The sequence below is a fragment of the Coenobita brevimanus genome, chromosome 22 (assembly GCF_032717465.1).
Source record: "Coenobita brevimanus isolate Jiangsu-jjx chromosome 22, ASM3271746v2, whole genome shotgun sequence".
Classification (NCBI taxonomy): Eukaryota; Metazoa; Arthropoda; class Malacostraca; order Decapoda; family Coenobitidae; genus Coenobita; species Coenobita brevimanus.
In genome coordinates, this window is record NC_136975.1 from 38,045,867 (window position 1) to 38,073,118 (window position 27,252).

General features: G+C 42.0%; 1 protein-coding gene across 1 annotated transcript in view; it reads right to left on the reverse strand.

Moving 5' to 3' along the window:
• LOC145392518 (uncharacterized) overlaps window positions 1-27,252 on the reverse strand; it is a 303,717-nt gene that overhangs the window by 266,562 nt on the left and 9,903 nt on the right. The window contains exons 3-4 of the mRNA XM_080266913.1: window positions 14,731-14,891; window positions 9,579-9,738 (exon numbers count right to left, since the gene is read on the reverse strand). Coding sequence (XP_080123039.1) covers window positions 9,579-9,738; window positions 14,731-14,891 — 321 coding nt within the window. The remainder of the gene's footprint in view (window positions 1-9,578; window positions 9,739-14,730; window positions 14,892-27,252) is intronic.

A 27,252-nucleotide genomic window follows, 5' to 3' on the forward strand; every position in this document is an offset into this window, starting at 1 on the left:
TGGCTCCAAACCTTCCCAGTCCCAGTCAAACTCCTCATTCAACAACCGGTTATAATGCTCCCTCCATGCATCTTTAATATCCTCACTGTTCACCACTACCCTTCCTTCATCATTCTTCAAACACTGCTCACCTATGATATCCCAATTATCCCTCTTCACCTGACCTGCCACCCTAAATATATTTTTCCTTTCCCCATGATTTAGGTTATCAAGTAATTGTCTCTGTGACTCAGACTTTGCCCTGTATACCTCTCTTCTAGCCCTATGCTTGGCAGCCAAATATTCCTCTTTGCTACCACCCTTCTTCCATTCCCGGAAAAGCCTTCTTTTCTCCTTAATTGCAGCTTCTACACCCTCATCCCACCACCAAGTTACTTTATGTCTTGGCGGTCCTCTTGTCCAGCCGCAGGTTACATCAGTAACTCTCAAGAAATTGTTCTTGAGGGCTCTGTACTGTTCATTAATGCCTCTGTCTACAGCTCCCTGTTCAGCCACCACTCTCCTCAACTCGCTATAGAAGGCATCCCTTACTACTTGGTTTTTCAGCTTCCATATTTTCCTCCTAGGTACATAAGTCCTCTTTTTCATCACTTGTTCTTTAAGCACCATATCACAAATCAATAGTTTGTGCTGCTGCACACACTCCTCACTTCCTATAACTTTAACATCCCTCACTACCCTCCTATCGGCCCTCCTAACCAGAAAATAATCTATCTGACTGCTATTTCCACCAGACTCATACGTAATTAACCTACTGTCTCTTTTCCTAAAATATGTGTTGCACACAATCATGTCCGTTGCCTCCCCAAACTCGAGTATCCTTTCCCCATCTGCATTCCTTTGACCATATGCACATCCCCCATGCACTCCTTCATAACCTTGTGCTGCTTCACCTACATGACCATTTAAGTCCCCTCCCAAAATCACTATCTCATCATCCTGCATACCACCCACGACACGTATTAAATCATCCCAAAATCTATCTTTCTCTGATTCATCCAATCCTGCCCGTGGAGCATATGCCGATATAATTGCAGCTATTTTTCTTCCCAACAGAATTTTCACTACCAATATCCTATCGCTTACTCTCAAAACATTCATAACATATTCCACCCATTTCTCCGCAACCATCACACCAACACCTCCATATCCGTCTGTCCCCCCCCTGCCAAAACAACTTATAGCAACAGTCCTTCCCAACAATCTTTCTGGCTGATCCACCCCTGTACCGGACTTCCTGCAAACACGCCACATCCACCCACCTCCTACTGAATGCCTCAACGACTTCCCCTGCTCTTCCCCTCAAACTTCCCACATTCCATGAACCCACCCTCATCCCCATGGGTGATTTATTGTCCTCAGGCTTGCTTTGAAACTTATTTTGTTTTGTCATCTTCAGTATAAATAAAGGGGGACAGACACAGAACAGGTCCCACTCACTGAACAGTCCCTGGTCCAGGCAATGGATCTGGGACTCCTAGCCCACCAGCTTACCAGTGGCTGTGGTAGTGGCCTCGCAGCACCCTGCCAGGACAGCTGCAGGGACACCCTCCAAGCGCCTCTTGGCACTGCAACTATCCCGCCATTATATACCCACTGATAGGGCAGCCTCTTGGGGCGCTACTCCCAGGTTCGGGCCCCTCTCTATTGGGCAGAAGCGGTAGCCTGGGAACCGCAATGCCCTGTACCCTCTTGCACAAGCCCGAGCCTCATCTCGCCCTGGACCCACGATCTATGCTGGCAGAACCCCCGCCACGTCTCCCCCCAGAAGTCCGCCACTAGGTAGCGGGGGCAAAGTTTTCTGGGCCATGCCCTTGCTGGCGCCAACCCCTGTGACGTAGTGGGATACGTTGTGTGAAATGTAAAGTGCATGTGGTGTAGTGCATAGATAGTTAGAGGAAATGTTTGGGAGAGTATGCTGGTCTACTCTCCATGTTACTGTCACACTGAAAAGGTCAGCAAAGAGGGATGGTTAGATAGCTAGTGAAACAGGAGCTCCAGCTCTCCCTATCACCAGCATTCTCATTCCCCTCGGGAGTACTACCCTGTTAGGCAGAGAGATATTGCCTAATGTGGCAGCGACCGCTGTTGCGCTACACCTCAACCTGAGGCTGCTAATCAAACACCAACGTCTACGAAATCCGAACATACCGTACGGTACAGTGAATGGGTCGACCAAAGTTACCAGCTAGTGAGCATTACAGATTTTATATCAGTATTTCATTTGGTTGGGATTATGTATAATTTTTGTAATTCATCCTAATTTCATAAAAGAAGGTCATGTTATACCTATTGCAATAGTAATTTTCTAAAAGCGGGACAATTAAGATAATTTGCTAAAAAAGCGGGACATTCTAGTCACAATTATAAAGGCAGGACGGACGTCCAAAAAGCGGGACTGTCCCGCCTAAAAGCAGGACTCTGGTCACCTTATGCATCCATTACACACCTTCTCATTCTGTTATCCACACACACATAATCAATCATTGCCTTCCGTTCATTCAGTTCACCATCCACCCCTCTTATCACTCACCATGTATACCTGTGGATCATTTTGTGTCTAAAGAGGGTATTGGCTATCACCAACCCCCTCCCCGCACAAATGTCCACTAGAGAACTGCCATTATCATTGACTTCTGCAAGCACATCCCATTTACCAACTATTCCATCTACTTTCACATTCCTTACTTTTCCATTCATATCTCCAATCAAAAACACTCTCTCATTCCTTTCAAACTTTTCCATGCATGCTTCCACATTTGCCCAGAACTCTTCTTTCACTCTACTAAGTGGAAAAACATAGAAAACATACAATGTATCTGAATATGTTTAGTCACAATGCAAAAATCCTATATCTACATGCAGTTAACTGCTTCAAGCTGAGAACTCAACTCTGGTATCACAAAGGTATTTGAGTGGGGTAAAAAATATTACACTTAATTCAGTGCTGAAAAGTGAAAAAGACTATAACAAGAAAGCAAACTTGGAGAAAATAGCATAAGAAAATCAGATACTACACTGGTAAAGAAATGAGCCTGGAATAACTGCTAACCCAAAATTATCATCTGATGACAATATAAAAGAAAGAGCAGGAAATACAAGGTCTGTTCAGAAAGTATCTGACCTTAGGCTCTAAAAGAATAAAAGATAACCTGTTGAGACAGGACATTAATCTCCCCCTCAAAGTAGGCCCTTTCTGACTAGACACACATAGCCCAGCCATCTTTCCACTGTCTGAAACATTTTTAAAAGTCAGTTTTCGGTATCTCCTGCAGGTGTTTTGTTGCATTCGTCATGATCTCTTCTCTCATCTCAAATCAGGAACCCTTAAGGGGAGTGGACGCCAGCAGGGACTGATTTTCGACTGACAAAGGCATTTTGAGAAAGTACCCCCCAAAAAATAGCTCCGAGTATCACCAGTTCTCTGTAAAAATTTGGCGGCTGTATGACAATTCTTTCCCCTTCAAAAAAATTATTTTTTAATTCTAATTTTCAGGTCACCTCCCTGCAGAAATTTCAATTTTCTATGCAATATATAATATGACCACTTTTTTCCCAATTTTTTCCTTTTTTTCTACAAAAAATTATGTCATATGTCTGGCAATGGTAGTGTGAGTGAGTGAAGGGTGGCAGTGAGGTGGAGAAATGCCAGAGATGATATGACACTGGGAGAGGCAGGATGTGCCAGCCTTGGTCTCAATCTGTTCTCAGTCTGAGCTAATCTTGACCATTTCTCATCGTTTTTGCACGATTTTTGAAGATGGGGCAACCATCTAAGAAGCTACTGCAACATCAGAAAGCGGCAGAGTAGAATTTGATGCCATTTTGAGGGGAGAAAAACGTGTTGGAAGCAGCAGTTCTTTCTCCATCATTGCCACCTCCCCTCTCACCTGTCCCCCCCATCCCCTCCTCACCTGATGACACCCAACCTTCTATGTCTTTCTCTCCAACTTTGTCTTCTCCAACACCCTCTACCTCTTCATAACCATTCCTAATCCTAACTCATAAAATAAAAAAAAAGTACCTAATTTGTTTCTAATCGTACAGACACTGCAAGTCAACAGAAAATGAGTGATATCTCGAAACTAAACTTGTTGTCCTTTGGAGTGATAATTATAACTCCATTAGTTTTGAAGACAAAAAGCAAAATATCTACAAAAAGAGGAATGAAAGGTGAACATTTTGGACATATATTTCTGTCAAAGACTGACAAATATGACTGAAATGATTTTTTGAACATGGCAAAAAGGGGGTAAAAATTGGGATAAATACATAGCCATTTTTGTTCAGCAATGGTGAAGAATATTTAAAAACTTCTAGGGCAAGTTATTATTAAGGGTTTTATTAGTAAAACTACCACATATCATAGAGATCAGATGAAAACACTTCCCCTGGTTTCCCATTTCTCGAGTCTCTTTTTTTTGTGTGTTTTATGCATATATTGTTTTTTTTTCTGTAAAACTAATTGATCAAATTTACTCAAACTTTGGGATGTTATTGCTCATATAGTGTAACAATGCATATTAAAAAAACAGAAAAATATAAGAAAAACAAATGTACCTTCATAAGTAACAACCGTCTGTTCCCCGTAAGTGGAGTTTTGAGCCTCGGGATCAACCGAAAGTTGCATGGAACAATGTCTGGTGAGCAGGGAGCCTGCTGAACCTGCGGGATGTTGTGCTTGGCCAAAAATTCCTGAATCAGTTGAGAAGAATGGGCAGAGGCATTGTCCTGGTGCAGCTTCCAGCTTGCTGTTTTCCAAAGGTCTGGTCTCTTCCATCGAACTGCATCACAATGATGATGGATAATTTCAAGGTAGCAATGTTTGTTGACAGCCTGTCCTTCTGGTGTGTAATCATAATGCATAACACCACGGTGGTAAAAAAAAACTGTCAACATGCGAGTGCGTTTCAACTTGCTGTGGACCTGCCATGCTTTTTTTGGCCAAGGTGACCCTGCATGCTTCCCTTGGGATGACTATGCTTTGGTTTCTGGGTTGTACCCATACACCCAAGTCTCATCTCCAGTGATAACAGTCTTCAGAAAGCCTGGATCACAATTTGCATACTCCAACATGCCTTGAGCAATGTTATTCAAGAGAAGAGATCATGATGAATGCGACAAAGCACCTGCAGGAGATATCAAAAACCTACTCTGAAAAATGTTTCAGGTAGTGAAAAGAACATTGGGCTACATGTGTCAAGTCAGAAGGGACCAACTTTGAAGGGGATTAATGTCCTAGCTCAACAGGTTGGCTATTTATTTTTTTTAGCGCCTAAGGTCGGATACTTATCGAACAGACCTCGTATAGTACATACATAATACAGACCGGTTTCCCAACACGTGAGGTCTCAATATGCGAAACACTTAATATGCAAACTTGACTCAGGAAAATACACAGTATGCAAAATGTAATTCTAAACTGCAAATCCATCACATGAATGCGAGGGAAAAACTGTTCCCGCTAAAAATGGTAGAATCCAAAGACAACACCAAATGGCTGATTGGTTTCCTGTCCTTTCCCTCCCTCACAAAGTCTCTTAAGTCAAGTTTCTAGACTCTCAGTCTGTCTGCCTGTGCCATGCTCGCATTTTGTGGTGTTTTTAGCACTATACAAGACCTGCTCTTGTTTACCTGCTACATTATAACCCCACCACTTCATTAAAAGAATAAGAGGATCACTTTGGAGCTGAAAATGAAGGTTAAAGAGCTGAATAAGCAAGAAAAAAGAAACTCCAACATTAGACATGAATATGACTTGGGTGAATTGACAGTGAGAAACATAATGAAGAACAAGGAGCAGCTTTTATGAACTGTCAAGGCTTATGGAGGCCAGTAAGTGGACAGGCACAGTAAGGTTGCTAATCCCGCAATTATACAAAAGGAGTGTTACCTAGCACACTGCATTCACAGTTCTGTTGCCATTCTTTGAACTAAAGTCTTTCTTAAAATGATAGTTATTGATGGGGAGTTGCTGTAAATGACAAATATATGATGAAGTGTCGACCATATACATTTACTTCCTATGATTCAATGGTTTCTAATATGCAAAATTACCAACGTCGACCATATTCTCACATACTGGGAGACTCCACTGTAATATCCAGTATGAAAGTAACATATAAATATGGTCTGAGTATCCAACCTTCAGCTGGTATTTAACCCGTACCATCCCAGGCAATTCAGCAATTTTATACCCACCCAATCCCAGATCAAAAACAGAAAAAAACTTTATTGCATAAAACAACCCAAAAGAACATATAAATCATGGAAAAGCGAAAAAAAGTACTACTTATAAGAGAAATAAGAGCAGGATGGCCGTCTGTTGTGTTTTTAGCCAGTTTTCCAAGACATGAGCAACGTTTTCACACCCAACTGGGCGGGATGAGAGAGAACGGGGGAGGAGAATGGGGGATTCCCTGTTCTCAGTATCCTTCTCCACTGGCTCATATTCCTCCCCAGAAGTCATCCAGGTCTTCCTCTTCTGAAGAATCACTAAATGAAGGGACAGAAGGATCCATGTGACAATTTCAACAGTCTCCCCCAGCCCAATGAGGCAGAAAAATGGCGTGATTTTCGCGACATTCTGAAGCTATGACGGACAGTGGGAAACCGATGTTACCCAGCCATGCAGAACCAAACTCAGTACTACAGCTGCTTGGACACAGTGTTGCCAATACATTAAGCTACTCTTTAGCAAAAAATGAGCAAGATTGAAGCAATTTGAGATGTGCTACAGTGCTCGAATTTTGCCGTCAGCACCATCACGTCGCTGGGATTAATCGAGACGTTTTGTACTGTCGGCACCATGCCGATGGTGGGATTGTAAGAGTTAAAAAAAAAAAAAAACTTACTGAATTCAAACTTTAATCCCTTTCAAAGTATACCCTTTGAAAATTAACACTCTTAGCCCAGTAGTACTTCCATTTTTGAAAACATTCTGTAAAGTCAGTTTTATGAGATCGCCAACAAGATCTTGCCACATTTGTCTATATCTTATTTGTATTCTCAAATCTCGAGCCCTTCGGCAGCATCTTTAGCTTAGGAAACGAACAAAAGTTGCAGGGAGCCTGCTGGACCTGTGTGATCCTGAGTTTGGCCAAAAAAATCCTGGATGAGATGGGATAAGTGGGCTGGAGAAAGGTCATGGTGGAGCTGCCAGTTCTCTGCCTCCCACAACTCTCATCTCCTGTGACACACTGGATTTCATTGTGATGGAGAACTTCCAGATAGTACTCTTTAATGACTATTTGGCCTTCTGGAGTGTACTCGAAATGAACACCACCTTTATACAGGTAGTCGAAAGAACACTTTTCTCTCTCCACTGACATTCAACCATTTTTAAAGCAATTGTATCAGTCCTTAATTTGAGTAACACCCACATCTTCATTGCCAGAAGCCTACAGAATCTTCCTGATGGTTTTAGATTGTGTGTCATCTAGGTTTTTACAAAATATGATGTAATAATGTTTGCTCGATTCACTCAGTCATCAAAACTATTCTATTTCTATTCTATAGCCCGACGCCCTAATCCCGCAAAGGGTGGCCGCAGACAAAACGCCTCCAAGTCACTCTGTCACCCACTATTTGACTACCCTCCCCCCAACTCACCCCCCCCTCCCTCATATACCTCTCAACTCCATCCCTCCACCTCATCCTCGGTCTACCCCTCCCTCTCCCTCCCTCCACCTCACCTACATACACCCTCTTAGTCAGTCTTTCATTCTCCATTCTCTCCACATGTCCAAACCACCTCAGTGTATTTCTCCTACTCTTCTCAACCACATCCACATCTACCCCACAACGTTCCTTCACTTCTTCATTCGTCAACCTGTCCCTCCATGTCACTCCACATGCTCCTCTCAAGTAACTCATTTCCACTGCTCTCACTCTTGACTTGTTCCCCCCTTGCAAAGTCCACGCCTCGCTTCCATACGTCAGGGTAGGGATCACAATACTATCATGCAGTGACTTCTTAACTTCCATACTCACCTCCCTATTTCTCATCACTGCTTTCAGTGTACCAACAACCTTCCTTCCCTGCTGTACCCTTTCATGTACTTCATCCCCCAAAGTTCCATCCTTACTCATCACACTACCCAAGTACTTGAATGCAATCACATTCTCCATATCCTCACCATCCAACCTCACTGCACATTCTGTGACTTCATTCCTCTCAAACACCATAACTTTACTTTTGTTTACATTAACTTTCAGCTTCCTCCTCCTACACACTGTCCCAAATTCATTCACCAAACCTTGCAACTCCCATTCATCTTCACTCAACAATACTGTATCATCAGCAAACAGCAACACCGGAAGCTTCCAAATCTCACTCTCATTCATCAGGGCCAGCCCCACATCCACTGCCCTACCTTGCACCTCCTTTACAACCCCATCCATATATATATATTAAACAGCCATGGAGACATCACACACCCCTGTTTCAGTCCCACATTGAGATCAAAGAACTCACTCAGCTCACCATCCACTCGCACCGTAGCCCTAGCTCCCTCGTACATACTCTTTACAGCACTCAACAATTTCCCCTCCACTCCATATATTCTTAATGCCTTCCACATACCTTGCCTATCTATTCTGTCATAAGCTTTCTCCAAGTCCATGAAGGCAGCATACACTTTCCTTCCCTTCTCTAGATACTTCTCCACTAAACATCTTAGAACAAATATCTGATCTACACATCCTTTTCCCTTCCTAAATCCCCCTTGTTCTTCTCCAACTAGCTCCTCTGTCATATGCCTAACCCTATCAATGAGTATTCTACCATATATTTTACCAGTCACACTAAGAAGGCAAATACCCCTATGGTTACCACATACTTCTCTCTCCCCTTTTCCTTTGTACAGAGGAACAATTATACCATATGAAAATGTGATGAGCAAAAAGAACTTGTCCTCAGACACCCACTACACAGCAGCAACTGGGTTGCGTAGCATCACTGAACGTAATTATCTGAGCATGTGCACAATGATTCAAAGTTATGCTCCACTGAGTTACATTCCCTTGCTCCTATTGGTTTACAAGGAAAAACAATACGGTTGGATACTTTTCTATAAGACCTTGTACAGTTCACAAATGAGGATACAGAACACCCAATTACAGCATTTATTAGGCAAGCAACTGAATGTGCTGCAGTTGCATGGAACCCTCATTTAAAAAAAAAAAAAAAAAAAAAAAAAAAAAAAAAAAAAAAAAAGTACAGTGTGCAGCCACATCACTGGGTACCTAGCCTAGTGAATTAAGTTATGAAGACAAGATGAAAAACTATATTTAGCTACACCGGAATAAAGAAGAAAAAAAGAACACCTGTATATGACATAGATGTACAGGTGTGTAACAAGAAGGGCAAAACTGACAAGTCAAACTACAGACTACCAGTAAACAGGTCAAGAGGACACTGTCAGAAATTACATAAGGTAAGAGGTGATAACAGATATAATAGAATACAATTTTCCAGTAACTCCTGCAAAACACTCTGCAATTAATTTGCTTATAAATCATCCTGTTTTTTAGTTCATTTGCAAAAACACAAGGCATCTGAAATGGGACAAACTTACTTCTATATCAGCCAGCCTGTTTTTGAGCTGTTCATCTGCATCTACACTGAGGGACTTGAAGGCATCCAGAATGGGTCGGTAGCCAGTGCAGCGACATATATTCCCATCAAGAGACTTCTCCACTTTTGCTGAGGTCAGTGGCTTTCCTGACTGCATCTGACTGAAAATGCATGAAGTTATTTCACAGTTTTAGTCTAAGGATGCAACCAACAAGTACATGGTCTAACTACACTACTGCATGCTGGTATACTGTTTAGTTCTAGTATCTGGAGTACAGGTTTATGTATCTGAAACAAACATTACAAGTTCACAGCTAAGTATCCATACATACCACATTCTGAAAGACTGTTTTCTGTCGCTATGATGTAATACAAATTACTGCATTTAGAAGCAAAACAAATGAGAATCACAACAATTTACAGTAATCCCTCATTTATCTGGATGTGCAGTATCCGGACCTGTTCATTATCCGGATACTGGACCTTGGATCTATTAAACCATTATCTGAACTTACTCGTCATTATTCAAATATAAATGTCTCCAAGAACTTCGGCCAGCCAGCTGGCATGTTCAAACAATCGGTATCATGGCTGCTGGGCTCTAGCTGTGCATGGAAAATAAACTGCAACCCACAACCTGAGCTAAAATGTCTGTCTGCCCCCGCACAGAATGGTCAAAGTCACAAGCTGGCTCGATCACACCCTACTAACTTCCAGCACCCGATCAATATTGACCATAACCCACAAGTGGTGTCAAAACGCCAGTACGCATCCCCAATGAATGTTCAAAGTCGCGTGGCCACTGGGATTGGTCTTTCCCAACTGCCACTGCACGTGTAACACAGACTGCAAGCCACAAGTCAGGTGAAAGCACCTGTCCTCCTCATGACAGAATGGTAAAAATACTGCTCACAACCTTGCTTCTCCCACTCTCCCATCCCTCCTCCATACCCTCCCATGCTCCCCACCTTCCTAGACCTGCCTCCCAGCTCCCCCCTCACTCCCTCCCTTCCTTCATGCTGAATGCACTGACCCATGAGTTTTTAAATTTTTTGGCAACGTACTGTAATCTCTCATTTATCCTGATGTGCAGTATCCGGACCTGTTCATTATCCGGATACTGGACCTTGGCTCTATTAAACAATCATTCAAAATTACTTGTCATTATCTGGGTGTAAAAGTCCCCGAGAACTCCGACCAGCCGGCTGACATGTTCAAACATTCAATATTGTGGCCGCTAGGCTCGAACCGTGAACAGGAAATAGGCCGTAACCCACAACCAGAGATAAAATGTCCGTCTGCCTCTGTAATGAATGGTCTAAGTCACACTCTGGTCTGATCACTCTTAATGAACCTCCAGCACCTGAGCAATACGACTGTAACCCACAAGTGGTGTCAAAATATCCGTATGCATCCCACTGAATGTCCAAAGTTGCGTTGCCACTGGGATAAGTTTTTCCCAACTGCCACCAAGCATTGAACACAGAGCACAAGCCACAGGTACATGTTCAGTGACAGTGGTTGTCCGCCTCTCTACCGAACGTCCAAAGTCAACCGGTGACTTGGAGTTTAGTTTCCGAATGGCCACCACGCGTCTAACAGACCACAAGCCACATGTAAATGTACAGTAAAAGCGCCCGTCCGCTTCATGACAGAAGGGTGAAAATCCTTTCCACAGCCTTGCTTCTCCCCCCTTCCCATCCCTCTTCCATACCCTCCCAGCTCCCTCTTCACTCCCTCAGTCCCTCCCCTCCTTCACACTGATAGCACTGACTAGTGTTTTTTTTTTTTTTTTTTTTTTTTGCGATTTATTCGAATACGGTTGGTTGTATAAAAATTCCATGAAATCCACGAGAAAACTCATGAAATTCTGCATCTAGCCATTTGCTTAACTGTTAGAAGGTGCTGGCAAAACTTTGCACCAGGACAGTCGGAAGTTATATGAAGGCAAGTTGTACTCTTGAACAAAATTTATTCTCACTGGATTTCTGTACTTTTACATATCAGTTTTCTGTGTTTTTATCAGCTTAGAGTATAAACATCAGCAAAGATGATGGCATACCATTTATACCAATTTAACCAATTTTTGGTGGCATATTTAGCTGAGGAATTTTTTCGTGGCCTGGAAGCAGTTATCACTGGTGTCATATAACTGATTTTCCAACCGTCTTGAATTATTTTTTTGGATGTTTGTTGTTTATGCATTGCTTCCTTGGTATTTAGCATTAATATGGATAATCCTATGTGTATTTTGATGTCTAAAATGGCAGACTGACCTGAAAACAGTGCCAAAATTAGGAGTACTGTACATACAGTAGTGTATAGGTAGGGTGTTTTTTTGGTTTTCAGTGTTTTTTTATCATGGTTTTCTTTTTACTTTTGATATTCCTAAGTGTGTTCTGATGTCTCAATATGGCCGACTGACCCAAGAACAGTGCCAAAATCTGGAGGGGAAATGTACATACAGTTGTGTAAAGGTAGGGTGTTTTTTGGTTTTCAATGTTTTTCTATCATGATTTTCTTGATGTTTACCATTATTTTGGCTATTCCTATGTGTGCTCTGATGTCTAAATATGACATACTGACCTGAACACTGCCAAAATTAGGAGGGGTACTGTACATACAGTACAGTAGTGCATAGGTAGGATGTTTTGTTTTCAATGTTTTTTTTGCATGGTTTTCTTGGTGTTTAGCATTATTTTGGATACTGAGTATTTTGATGTCTAAATATGCCTGAATAAGCAGAAAACATTGCCAAAGTAAGCAGAGGTACTGTACAAACAAGTTAGGTATAGGCTGGAGGTTGGGTATAGGTAGGGTCTGGGTATACTAGGGAGATATTGTTCATTACCAGACACTGCCACTACCCAGACATGCATTTGGCTCTATTATGTCGGAGAATGGGGGATTACCGTATCTGGATAATATTGGTGGTATCAAAATTCTGAAAACACTATGAAAAAGCTCATGAAATTCTGCATCTAGACGTGTGCTTAGCTCTTGCAAGGTGCGAGCAAAATATTACACTAGGATGGTGGGAAGTTATATGATGGTAAGTTTTATTCTTGAACAACATTTATTCTTACTGCAGTTTGTTATTTTACCCATCAGTTTTCTGTGTTTTTATTAGCTCATAGTATAAACACCAGTGAAGATGATGGTATATCATTTATACCAATATAACCAATTTCCGGTGGCATACCTGGCAGTGGAATTATTTTGTATGTGCCCCGGGAGAAGCTATCACTCATGTTCCAGAAAGATAACTAATTTTCCAACCATCTTCAGACTTTTATGGATTTCTGTTGTTTATGCATTGTTTGCTTGGTGTTCAGCATTAATCTGAATATTCCGATATGTGTTCTGATGTCTCAATATGGCAAAATGACTGGAAAACAATGCCAAAATTTGGAGGGGCACTGTACATATAGGTACTTTATATATATGTGGAGAGGATGGAGGGTGAAAGACTGACAAAGAGAGTGTATGTGAGTGAGGTGGAGGGGGGAAGAGGGAGGGGGAGGCCGAGGATGAGATGGAGGGATGCGGTGGAGAGGTATATGAGAGAGGGGGGTGTGAGTTGGAAGCAGGGCAGTGAAATGGCGGGGGACAGGGCGACTTGGAGGCGATTTGTTTGTGGCCACCCCAAATGGGATTGAGGCGTCTGGCAATATATATATATATATATATTTTGCATGGTCTTCTTGGTGTCTAGCATTACTTTGGATAATCCTATACATGTTCTGATGTCTCAATATGGCAGAATGACTGGAAAACAATGCCAAAATTTGGAGGGGTACTGTACATATAGGTACTTCATATATATATATATATATATATATATATATATATATATATATATATACAGTAGAACCTCTCTCATTCGGACTATATGGGGGGAAGGGTTGTCCAAATTAGCAGATTGTCCGGACCATCAGGGTAATCTCCAGTTCATACCAAAAACTATCTACATATGGTATGTTTGTTAATTATTAACATATGTGGCAAATGTAATCCCTATGTAACTGCAAAAGATGAAAGGATACTAAAATAACCAAACTAATCATGTATAATAGTTTTGTATTGCATAATTTACAGGTAAGGCCATGACAAGAAACTAGCCTACATTTTAAATTGTAGTAAGTGACTAAGGCCTGTGTAGGCAAAAAAATTAATTAATTAATTAATTGTAATATTTGGAATAAAAATAAAACTTATGTAGGCAAAAAATACATTGTCATATTTGGCATATTGATAACGCCCATATGGGCAAGAAGCTAATGTTTGATGTACAAGTAAAGCACATTTAAGTACAAAAAATAACCTACAGTCATAACTAAACACTGCAGAATATTCTGACCCATTTTTGTGTAAGCAAACTCCTCCTTTTAACACCTTTATTCATTCCAGAAGCTACACTTGCAATAAGAGGCATGGTAAGGAGGATTAACTTTTGAAATACAGCGTAAAAATATAAATGGTTGGTGAACTAGTTGATGGAATGAATGCTAGCGTGTGTTTAAACAGGCGCCCATGTTGCGACCTAGCGTGATCCGAGACTAAACGAATGACGATCGCTTTCCGTGCCAATACTGAAAATGACTTAAGAATTACTTTCAACATATTTTTGGAGCTTATTATTTTTAAATTTTGCCCGAATTAACAGAAATCCGGATTAAAGGGGTCTGGACCAAAGAGGTTCTACTGTATATATATATATTTTGCATGGTCTTCTTGGTGTTTAGCATTACTTTGGATATTTCTGTATGTGTTTTGATGTCTAAATATGCCGGAATGACCAGAAAACACTGACAGACTTAGGAAGGGTACTGTTCATATAGATTTTATTTTTCATTTTTTTTTTTTCTTCATGGTTTTCTTGGTGTTCTGCATTAATTTCCATATTCCTATGTGTGTTTTAATGTCTACATATGCCAAAATGACCAGAGAACACTACCAGAATAAGCAGAGGTACTGTACGATTAGGTTAGGTACAGGTAGGAGGTTGGGTATAGGTAGGGTATGGGTATTGCGGGGGGTTATTGTACATTATCCGGACATTTTCACTACCCTGACATGCCTTTTGCTCTATTATGTCAGATAATCAAGAGGTTTCTGTACTGTAAATACAGTATTTTTGTCACTTTACTTACCCATACATTGTCATAATCATGCCTGGTGAGCAGAAACCACACTGGGTTCCATAAAATCCATGCAATGCTTTCTGCAGTGGGTGGTACCTGTTGTAGCGGTTGCCAAGCTGCTCGATGGTCTCTATACGCCATCCTGCACATGCATACAGTAGAGCCTGGCACTGTTACAACCATGAAAAAAAGACAAAACAATACTGTAATGTTACACAGTTAATATTGATAATTTGGTAAATATTAACTAAAAGTAGCTCTGTACAACTGCTGTTATGGAACTATGAATGAGATTGGTGATGTATGGTAAAGACTGGAGTGCTTTCCGCTATTCATGTTAATAGTGACCAGGATATTTGCAGACTGGTTCAGAGTTTTGTGAATGTTTGTATACGGCATAGTCTGAATGTTAACGATGGGTACTAAAACTGAGGGTAACACACACAGTGATGTGCTAGTGAAACTGCTGAAAAGGTTTAGGTACTCTATCCCAGTGCTGTAACAGAAAAGTTAACGGAAAAAAAAAAAAAAAAAAAAAAAAAAAAAAGCACAGAAAAGAGTGACTGAAGATGGAAAGGTAACTAGTGTTATGAAAGTCTGGATACAAAACAGAGGACTGAACATTGAGATTACAAAAAGACTGCATGAAGTTGTGTTAGTGCTTATATACAGGTGTGAAATTTTGGTACAGCATGAGTTTGATGTCAGATACAGGAGCAGCGGAAATAGGACTGATAAGGAATATGTACAGGTTGTGAAGACTGGATCAGATATGAAATATATGCAGGATTCACCCTAGGATTGAAAGAAATGGGGTACTGGTACTCATTGGGTCATGAAAACTTTGAGTCCTACTTCATAAGGGGGCATAGAGAAAATGATGCAGCAACAAAATCCTATCTGCATGTCATGCTGCACTAATAGAAGCACCTTAGGTGCAAAGTCTACTTTAGGGGGGAAGCAGGGGCATGTCCCTCTGAAAATTTTTGCCTAAATTGATGCATTTTGATGCAATTTTGAGTGCTACAACTGAGATCTTTGTCATATAATTTTCTTGATTTTTCTACCAGGTACCTAAGAACTTTATTAGAATAAGCCTATCTAACTATCTATCTATAGCCAGACGCCATACTCCTGTAAGGGGTGACCACAAACAAATCGCCTCCATGTTGCCATGTCCCCTGCCATTTCAATGTCCTCTGCCCAACTTAGACCCCCCCCCCCCTCTCTTATACTGTATACCTTTCCACTCCATCTCATCCTTAGTTTCCCCCCCTCCACCTCACATTCACTCTCCTCATTAGTTTCTCACTCTCCATCCTCTCCACATACCAAAACCACCTCAGTGTATTTCTCTTTCTGCTATCTATCATATCCATATCCACACCACAATGCTCCTTCACTTCCTCACTTGTCAGTCCATTTCTCCATGTACCTCCACCTACTCCTCTCAAATAACTCAGTTGTTCCTGATGGGAAGTTATTCTAAGTTTCTTGTTACTTTTTGGCTGGCTAAAGTTTATATATCCACAGCTGATGTTGAAGTGTTACCTACTTGTAACAGGCATCACCCACAAATTTTTGTAATTATTTGTACAGGGTACAGTATTTAATGGGCTTGGTAAGAGGGAACTGTTAGCTGCTTTTCATTACCGGCAATTAGCACAGTGCTTACATTTGGCTTCTATATGAAATACAAAGCAATAAAAATGAAATCACATATGGACTATGGTTTTCACATGTTCATTACCATAAAATCATCTCCATCTATTTACTGAGTTTTCTTGTAAAGAGCTGACCATTACAGGGCTGCTTCCAAATGTCGTTGGGAATTGACCAATGAAAGACGAGATAATATCGTATTCTGGTTTGAACAAAATAACAGAGAGGTGAAACTGTTGAAGAAGGCATTAAACTCATCTACAGCTGTCAAGTTATATATCTGAAATCACTATCTATCTATCTATCTATAGCCCGACGCCCTAATCCCGCAAAGGGTGGCCGCAGACAAAACGCCTCCAAGTCACTCTGTCACCCACCATTTGACTCCCCTCCCCCCAACTCACCCCCCCCTCCCTCATATACCTCTCAACTCCATCCCTCCACCTCATCCTCGGTCTACCCCTCCCTCTCCCTCCCTCCACCTCACCTACATACACCCTCTTAGTCAGTCTTTCATTCTCCATCCTCTCCACATGTCCAAACCACCTCAGTGTATTTCTCCTAATCTTTTCAACCACATCCACATCTACCCCACAACGTTCCTTCACTTCTTCATTCGTCAACCTGTCCCTCCATGTCACTCCACATGCTCCTCTCAAGTAACTCATTTCCACTGCTCTCACTACTTACATAAAATAATCTGCATCTGAGGGATGCTGCAAATTTTTAAAACTGCGTTCACTTGTCCATAACTTGCATCAGGATGTGGGTGCTCACACCCAGGCGAGAGTGAATGGAGATTTGAGTGATGAGTTTTCCGTGAATGTTGGTGTGCATCAGGGGTCAGTCTTGAGTCCCATGTTGTTTATCATGGTACTTGAAGCCCTTTCACGTGACTTCAGAAACGGACTCCCATGGGAGTTGTTGTATGCTGATGATTTGGTGTTGATTGCAGAGAATGAAAGGGAGGCGGAGGAAAGGTTTAGGAAGTGGAGAGATGGTATGGGGCAAAAGGGTTTAAGGGTAAATGCAGATAAAACAAAAGTGATGATATCTAGGGTTGGTGGCGGTACTGTCAAAGACGAGGGAGAGTGGCCATGTGCAGTTTGCCACAAGGGCGTGGGAAGCAATTCCATCTTGTGCAGTGTGTGTGATAAATGGGTGCATAAGAGATGTAGTGGTATCAGATGTAGACTGCGAGATAATGCTGATTTTATGTGTACGGCGTGCTGGGGTGAGCAGGCGGAGATCGTCAGACGTGAAAGGATTGAACTTGCTGGTGAATCTCTTGAGTGTGTGGAAGAGTTTTGTTATTTGGGAGACATGTTGTGTGCTGGAGGTGGGGCTGGAGCTAGCTCTGTGGCTAGGGTGAGAAGTGGTTGGAAGAAGTTCAGGGAGCTCTTGCCTCTCCTGACATTGAGAGGCCTCTCCCTACGTGCTAAGGGGTCTTTGTATGCAGCATGTGTTAGGAGTGTAATGCTGTATGGTAGTGAGACCTGGGCAGTGAAGGAGGAAGACATTCGCCGGCTCAGACGTACAGAAATGACAATGATTAGGTGGATGTGCAGTGCGTCCCTGCGTCCAAGGCCTGGAGGGGCTGGGTTTACAATGGAAGAGTTGAGAGGTAGGATGGGACTGGAGTGTATTGGTGTTGTGATGAGGAGAGGTAGATTGAGGTGGTTTGGACATGTGGAGAGGATGGGGGATGATAATTGGGTGAGGAAGGTGAGAAGTGTTAATATTGGGGGTGGGGTTATGAGGGGTAGACCGAGAAAGACATGGGACGAGGTCATTAAGTGTGACCTTAGGGTTAAGGGACTGAACAGGGAGGCTGCAATGGATCGTGCAGCGTGGAGAGCCGCCATTAGGTGACCAAGGCCGACACATGCAAGCATGTTTGAGCCTTTAAAAATGAAAACGAACGAAAACGATGACATAAGGGTGAACTCTGACCAGGATTCATGAGGGACAATGTGTAAGTAAGCTTAGAGCTAGAAACAGTGTGACATATGGTACAGTCGTATAGATAACACAGATATAAATGAAGTGGAGAAGAGAGAATACTAAAGATATCGCTGAGGCATGCCAGGAAAATGAATGGACATGGTAAACATGTACTAGTATGAATGAGAAAGCATAGTTGAAACTTGATGACATTGGATCAAAATGAATGGATAAGTCAAATGGATAACTCAAACTGATGGAGGTGCACATGACAACAGTTACATCTCTCTCTCTCTCTCTCTTTTTTTTTTTTTTTTTTTAACTTCATACCACTGGCAGAATACTTAGCATGTATTTATCAGGATTGGACCCAGCACCTTGGAACATGGAGGGAATGATTCCTGGCAGAAATACCCTCTAATATAATTATGGAATATAAAAACAATAAGATATATAAAAATGTTCATTTATTTTACTTGTTTGTGTCAAGTGGGGTCGGTGGAGGATTAGTGCCCCTCCCTGTAAAGCAATTAACTCTAAGCCTTGGCCACCCCATTTGGGATACATGGCGTCTGGCAATGAATGAATGAAAAATCATGGGAGAATAATAATATGGGCAAATGCAAGTGCAGTAAGATATTCATTGCATATAATCTAGCAAATAACACTGTTCTTTTATTATAAGTAATCACTGGTCTGCTGAAAATCGAGGGGGTGGGCACATGTCCCCCACATACACCCAAAATCCTTGCCTGTTCATGACGTGTACCTATAAGGGAAAAATTACAGTGTGTGCTGCTGGTTTCTGCATGTAAGATGAACCAGATTTTAAAAGCTTGGAAAGTGTGTGAATGACTGGCTCATTTCACTGGGCACATGTCTGACAGTTCTTCCAGATTTTTACTCTATCTCTCTCTCTTTGCATCTGCATTCTACCTTAACTGATCTCTTACTTGGGAATTAAGGTCAGGATGCTGTTGATTATGATGTCATTATGATACATCAAAAAGGGGTGATGGAAAAGTATGTGTATTTACCTAGCTGTGTTATACTGTAAATGAGCTACGCTCGTGGGGTCCAGTCTATGTTTCTCAATAAGTCAAATTTTGCTTTGAACTCAATTAAGTTTTTAGACTGGACGATATCTTTGTCCAAGCTATTCCACAGGTCTATGCATCTATAAAGCAAACTATATTTCTTGATATCCTTCAAGCAGCTTGGCTTTTTCAGTTTCATTCCATGTTGTCTTGTTACTCTTCCATCCCATACAAACAGACATTCTCTGTCAATTTTTTCTTCTCCCATCATGGTCCTGAACACTGCAATCATGTCGCCCCTCTCTCTCCTTCCTTCTAAGGTGGGCAGATCTAGCTTTTCCAGCTTTTCCTTGTATGACGGATCTGCCAGGCTAGGGACAATCTTGGTCGCTGTTCTTTGTATTCACTCTATCTTGTTTACATCTTTCTTTTTATGTGGGGACCACACTACTGCCATGTGTGTGTGTGTGTGTGTGTGTGTATTTACCTAATTGTGATATACAGGAAATGAGCTATGCTCGTGGGGTCCCGTCTCCGTTTCTCAGTAAGTCAAAATTAGTTTTAAACTCATTTAAGTTTTTGGACTGGACGATCTCTTTGTCCAGGCTATTCCACAGGTCTATACATCTATAAGGAAATCTATATTTCTTGATATCCTTCAAGCAGCTTGGCTTCTTCAGTTTCATTCCATGTCCTCTTGTTACTCTCTTATCCCATAAAAACAGATCTTCTTTGTCAAATTTATCTACTCCCATCATGGTCCTAAACACTGTAATCATGTCGCCTCTCTTTCTTTTTTCTTCTAAGGAAGGCAACTCCGGCTTTTCCAGCCTCTCTCTGTACGACAGATCTGACAGACTGGGGATCATTTTGGTTGCTGCTCTTTGTATTCTCTCAATCTTGTTTATATCTTCCTTTTTGTGTGGGGACCACACTACTGCTGCATATTCTAACCTGGGGCGAATCATGGCCACTCTCAATTTTTCATCATCTCCTCATCCATATAATGAAAAGCTACTCTTATATTAGTCTCTAACTGTCTTGTTAATGTTTTTCAGGTGACAAACTGTCCTGGACCAGCACACCCAAATCTTTCTCTTCTCTCACTTTTGTGATTGGTTCATTACCCATCAAATAATTCAATGATGGCCTCTTGGTACTTTTAACCATTTCCAATATTTTACATTTCTTTGCATTGAATTTCATTTCCCACGTCCGGCTCCATTCGTGTATCCTATCCAGATCCTCCTGCAACATTTTACAATCCTCGTCAACCTCTACCTTCCTCAAGATCTTTGCACCATCGGCAAACAGACTTGCATAACTGTTTACTCCATCTACCATATCATTTAAGTAAATCAGGAACATTACTAGCATCAACACCGAGCCCTGTGGGACTCCACTTGTTACTTCCCTCCATCCAGACATCTTATCCTTTATTACTGTCCTCATTTGTCTGTCTCTCAAAAAGTCTCTCATCCATTCCAGGAGGTTCCCCTTCAGTCCTCCTATATGCTCTAGTTTCTACATTAGTCTCTTATGGGGTACCTTGTCAAAGGCCTTCTCCAAATCTAAATACACACAATCCACCCAACCATCTCTCTCCTGTAGTACATCAATCGCTCTTGAGTAAAAACTCAACAAGTTGGAAACACGTGACCTTCCACTTCTAAATCCAAACTGACTATCAGCCAAAATATTCATCTCTTCCAGATATTTATCCATCTATCTTTCAGAATTCCTTTGCACAATTTTGCAACCTGCTGGTTAGGGACACTGGTCTATAATTCAGGGGTTCTTCCTGGTTTCCTCCCTTATAAATTGGTACCACATTTGCCCTCTTCCACTCTTGAGGCACTTTCCCCTCTTCCAGAGAACACACAATTAAACTGTGAATCTTATCCGCCAATTGTTCTCTGCATTCCTTCAGTACCCAATTAGAAATTCCATCAGGTCCTGGGGTTTTCCTTACATCTTGAGTTTCCAGTAATTTATACACTTCCTGTACCTCCACTTTTATATCTTTTATCACCGGTACATATCTAATCACTCCCTCCCCTTCCACAAACTCGTTTTCATTAGTGAAAACCGATTGGCAACATTTGTTCATTATTCAGCTTGGATTGCTGCATCTTTATAGACCTCTCCTTTTACTTTCAGTTTGGTGATTCCTTCCTTTTGTTTCAGTTTGCCATTAACAAATTTATAAAACAGTTTGGGTTCATCTTTGCATTTGTCTATTATACCTTTTTCAAAATTCCTTTCTTCTTCTCTATGTATTCTTGTGTATTCATTTCTAAATCTTTTATATTCTTCCTTTGTTCTGTTGTTACCTCTGTTTCTCCAATTGTTCCACGCCTTATCGCTCCCTTTTTTTGCTATCATACACCTTCTATTAAACCACTCCTTTTTCCTGTTTTCTTTCCTTCTTACTCTTGGTACAAATTTTTCCACTCCCAAATTATAGAGGTCTAGAAAGATATCCCACTTCCTCTGTATCTCTCTTGTTTCTCTGAATTTTCTCCAATCCGCATTTTCAAAAAAGTTTCTCAATCCTGTAAAATTTGCTTCCCCAAAGTTGTATCTTCCCTGTCTATGAAGCTCGTCTCTTGGCTCGACGTTCCCTATTATCATCTGGAACTCAATGACCACATGATCACTTTTTCCTAAAGGACAGAGATATTTCAATGATTCTATTACATCGGGTTCTTTGGTAAACAGTAAATCTAACCTTGCTGGTGTGTCCTCACCTCGAAACCGTGTCTCTTCTTTGACCCATTGCATCATCACAGTATTCATTATTATATTTAACCCTTTAACCGCGGGTGTCATTCCAGAATGACACTGCAAAAACTGGACCAAACCGCGGGTGTCATTCTCGAATGTTTGTGAATATTTTGAATACCCCGCGTTTTTTCCGAGCGCCAATTGTTTCAAGGGAGAGTAGCTATTAAGTTCTTTCACTCCAGCCAACCTCCACCTCCCTCTTCCCCCCCTTCGGGCCCCACCTCCCACCCCCTGGGCCCCCCACCCCACCCCGGACCAAACACGCATCAGTATCTGTCCAGCTGTGTGAGTGACAACACTGCTGATGTGATAGTGAAGTGCAGGCAATTACAGTGCCTTTTACCTGCCTTAGTGAACACAGAGTGGGTGTTTATCGTATGTGCAGTGTTCATATATGTTTATAGTATTATTATCAGAATGAGGTTGGCATTTGGTAATGGTGTGTGAACGAAAAATAGTGATTACAACACCGCTGATATGGCAGTGAAGTGCGGGCAATTACAGTGCCTTTTACCTGCCTCAGTGAACACAGAGTGGGTGTTTATCGTATGTGCAGTGTTCATATATGTTTATAGTATTATTATCAGAATGAGATTGGCATTTGGTAATGGTGTGTGAGCGAAAAATAGTGATTACAACACCGCTGATGTGGCAGTGAAGTGTGGGTAATTACAGTGCCTTTTACCTGCCTCAGTGAACACAGAGTGGGTGTTTATCGTATGTGCAGTGTTCATATATGTTTATAGTATTATTATCAGAATGAGGTTGGCATTTGGTAATGGTGTATGAGCGAAGGTAATGGTGTGTGAGCGAAAAATAGTGATTTTACACCCCTCACTTCTAACGGCACTGCCTGTCCTGTGAAAGTCAACAGAGTCATGAAACCTACATCAATGGAAAGCTGAAGGTTAGTACTTTCTAATGGTACCTTATTTTTTTCTCTAGCTTTATTCTGTGCAAAGTTATTAAGGTTTAAAGGTTTGTTTACATTTGGCTGAAACCCCCGCGGGAGAGGACAGTCAGGCCAAAACAATACCCGCGGTTAAAGGGTTAATAACATAGTGCCTCACGAATCCTCGCCGCCTCCCGAGTACCATTCCTCCCAGTTCACCTCTTTACATGTAAAGTCACCCACCAAAATTATATTATTGCTTTTCTCAATTATTTTTTGTAAATAGCTAGCCATATATGACAACATCTCCTGGCATTCGTCATCCTTCCATGCTCTCATATGGCATATAAGGCGTACCCTGGAGCTGCACCTAACCTGTTGGCTATTCTTCTGAGGGACCAGTTCATCGATGCTCTTGACAGCGTAGAGTTGAAAGTGCAAGTGAAGCAGGCACAACCCAGAACCATGCAGGAAACACTAGCCAGGGCTCTAGAATTTGAGTCCTATGTCAGGTCCAGTACATCCACCTTTCAGGCAGGTCATGGTGTAGGATTCAAGGCAAGAAAGGCGCAGGTACAGGAAGCTGAAAATTTTGAAGGAAGGTGCTGGTACTGTAAAAAGCCAGGACATCAGAAAGTCGATTGCAAGCAGTGGAAGAGAGAACAAGAGAAGATCAGAGGAGGTTGCTGGTTTTGCAAGAAGCTGGGACACAAGAAGATGAACTGTTACAAATGGAAGAAGGAGCAAGAAAGGAACATTGCAAGAAAATCTCAGATTGCATCAAATGGGTGTTGAACATGTGGTGACATGGGACACTTCAGTTATGAGTGTCCAATTGAGAAGGATGAGGGTAAATTAGTGAAGGTTGGTGATGAGAGACAACAAGCAACCAATTTTTCCCAAGAAGCCCCACCACTGAAGAAATGCGGGAGAACCCTGATAAATAGCGTGCGAGAAGACGAAAGTACAGACGGCAAGGAGTGTGGCAGGAATGGGAACCATAGTAAGAAAAGCAGCCGTATGGCAGTAGCAGGGCCAGTGTCAGATGAAGGCCTGAAGAGGATGCAGATGGAGGATGCAGATTTACAACCAGTGCAAGAGTGGCTGCAGCGGAGTACAGTGCGACCATCTTGGGAAGAAGTTTCCAGGTAAAACTCTATGACCACGAGCTATTGGAGTCAGTGGGACTTTCTTCGTTTGAACAACGGACTACTGGAGTGTCAGTGGGACATACACGATGGCCTCAGCAAGTACAGTATTGGCTACTGGTGATTCCAAAGAAGTTGATGTCTGAGATATTGAATGAGTCCCATAACCAGATCACTGGTGGGCATCTGGGAGTGAAGAAAACTCTAAGCCAACTGTGGCCGAGGTTCTACTGGATTGGCATGCGTCAGAATGTTAAAGAGTGGTGTCAGGCCTGTGATGTATGCTGTGCCAAGAAGGAACCCAAGAAACATGGTTGCGCCCCTCTTCTGCTGTACCAAGTGGGTGCACTGATGGAAAGAGTTGCGATGGACACTGCTGGACCTCTGCCACTCACTGAAGGAGGGAACCAATATATATGTATCATCATGGATGACTTCACAAAGTGATCAGAAGCCTATGCCATCCCCAATCAAGAGGCTGCGACTGTTGCTCAGGTGTTGGTTGACCAGTTTTTCTGTCGTTTTGGGATGCCACAAGAGGTACATTCAGACCAGGGTAGAAACTTTGAGTCTGCTGTGTTCCGTGAGTGCTGCAAGTTACTGAGGATCAAGAAGACCAGGAAGACCCCCTAAGACAATAGTCAGATGGGATGGTGGACAAATTCAACTGGACCCTGGGACAAGCACTGCATTGATGGACAAACAGAATGGGACCAGAAATTACCTGCATTGCTGATGGCATATCGGTCCGCATCCCATGAGTCTACCGGCTACACCCTTGCAAAACTGATGTTGGGCCATGAGTTATGCTCACCTGTTGACTTGTTAATGGGAAGACCACCTGGTGAAGAGCTGCCTACAGACACCACTGGCTATGCGAAACACCTTCAGGAAAAGCTGGCTGAGGTGCATCATCAAGTGCGAGGAGCCCTCAAGTTTTCAGGAGAGGTGATGAAGTGCAAGTATGATGCCAAGGCAAGTGAGCTAAGCTTCCAGGATGGTGATCAAGTTTGGTTATACAATCCTTGGCGAAAGAAGGGACAGTCACCGACGCTGCAGAGCCCATGGGACGGGCCTTACACTGTGCTGGACCGCCTATCAAACAGAACGTATTGGATTCGGGGAGGCAGGAAATCTCGCCCAAAGGTGGTACACGTGAACCGTATGTGGCAATACCATAGGACAGAACAGTACGTGCAAGAGGATGATGGCAATTCCCCAAGAGAAGAAGCGAATCAAGAAGAGGACCAAGACATTCCTGGAGAAGTGGACTGTGTGGAGGAGCAAGGATGCTGTCGGAAGCGGCATTGAAGAAGACCTGATAAGTTGAAGGATTATTTTGTGTACAGTTAAATGTTTCATTAGGATTAAGGTTTATGTTTGTATATATTGTGTAGTTCAGTTGGGACGACAAAGAACTAGGGAAGGGGTAGTGTTAAGGAGCCAGATTTGCCAGCTAGGTAGCTGAGATGTTTCTCAATGTTTCCTGAAGTTTACCGTAGGTTCTGGTACGAGTCAGAGTTGCCAGTTTTCCTGCTGTTAGCGAGTGTATTTATTTCGCAAGTTGTGCATTAATTTCTGTGCTTTTTTTTTCTCTATGATGTTTCATTTATGTGACTGCTAAATTGTGTAATTCAGTTTGTATGCTAAATAATTTACAGTGATACGTCATGTAAGAAAACTCTGGCATGTTTTGATGCCTCCTAGTTGGTAATTGTTAACTGTTGCCCCGACAAGTCTGTGCTAGAAGTTTCTCAAATAGTGCAGGCTTATATAAGGATGAGGAAGAGATTACAGCAAGTTTTCAGTTTAGTTTGAGTGTAGTGCAGTGTCAGTTTGTAGCCTACATTTTTGGTACTTGTGAAAACAGTGAATATTTGTCAGGCATTAAGTGAAACTGCAGTTAGTAAAGTTCATATAGCTCCAGTGTTTGTGAGAATTGTGAAGTGAAGTTGGAAAGCATTAAATGTAATTATTTGGAAAATGAAGACAGTGAACTTAGGAAGCCAGTGTTTATTCACCAAGCCTGAGCTGATCTTGTGTACTATACACCGAAAGGCTGACCACAAGAAGAACAACTCACTAAGCAACGTCCTTCCTGTACTGTACTACTGACGTTGGAGCCTATGGTAGTGTGGGGTGGGGATGTAACAATATATTTCTACCATATGGGCCATGTTGGTATGGAACAAATCCATCAGTAATGAAAGAACACTGGTGTACAAAATTTCATGTTAATATTATGACTTTATATTTGTGAAACAGGAATACAGTACTGTACTCACATTAAGGAACAAAAATATGCATGTATGACATGTGGAAGAAATAATGCAGTGTATGGTCACTTCTCTGAAAACTGCCATGCAACTGACTGGAGTTCCAGTAACATGCTGTACAAATGCAGCAATAAAAATAAACATAGGTTAGTAGAGAATGAGTGTATGGCCATATTATTAATCTTACCCTCAGTGAAGGCACGCATAAAATAAGTACTTAGTAATAAGGGGATCAGTGCCTAAGTGTTTGCCGACCATTGTAATCCCTCGCTTAGGTAGCAGACACTGTCAAAGGTAAAGTCAGGTCAGATGTACAACTGGACAAATGTGAGATGTAGCCATCGTGTATCTAAGAAGTGCGTCTGTCATACCATTTGTATGATGTATCAATCTTGGTCTGTATTTCCACTGAACATGGTGACAGTGGAATGGAGTGGAGAGGTATATGAGAGAGGGGTGTGTGAACTGGGAGCAGGGCAGTGAAATGGCGGGGGACAGGGTGACGTGGAGGAGCTTTGTTTGTGGCCACCCCGTACGGGATTAAGGAGTCTGGCAATAGACAGATAGATGGTGACAGTGCTCACCGAAACTGTTTGGAATACACTTTATCTTTTTGTCTGCCAGTATGAATTTCTCTATCCTCATCCATGTTCACAAGACTGTGATTTCAGGGAACAATGGAACAGTAGGTATGAGCTCTGGGGATTGAGCTGATTCATCACGAGTCAATGATGTGAGTTGGGCATTGTCAAGAGACTTAAGAAGGTAAGAACGCTGCCATGTAC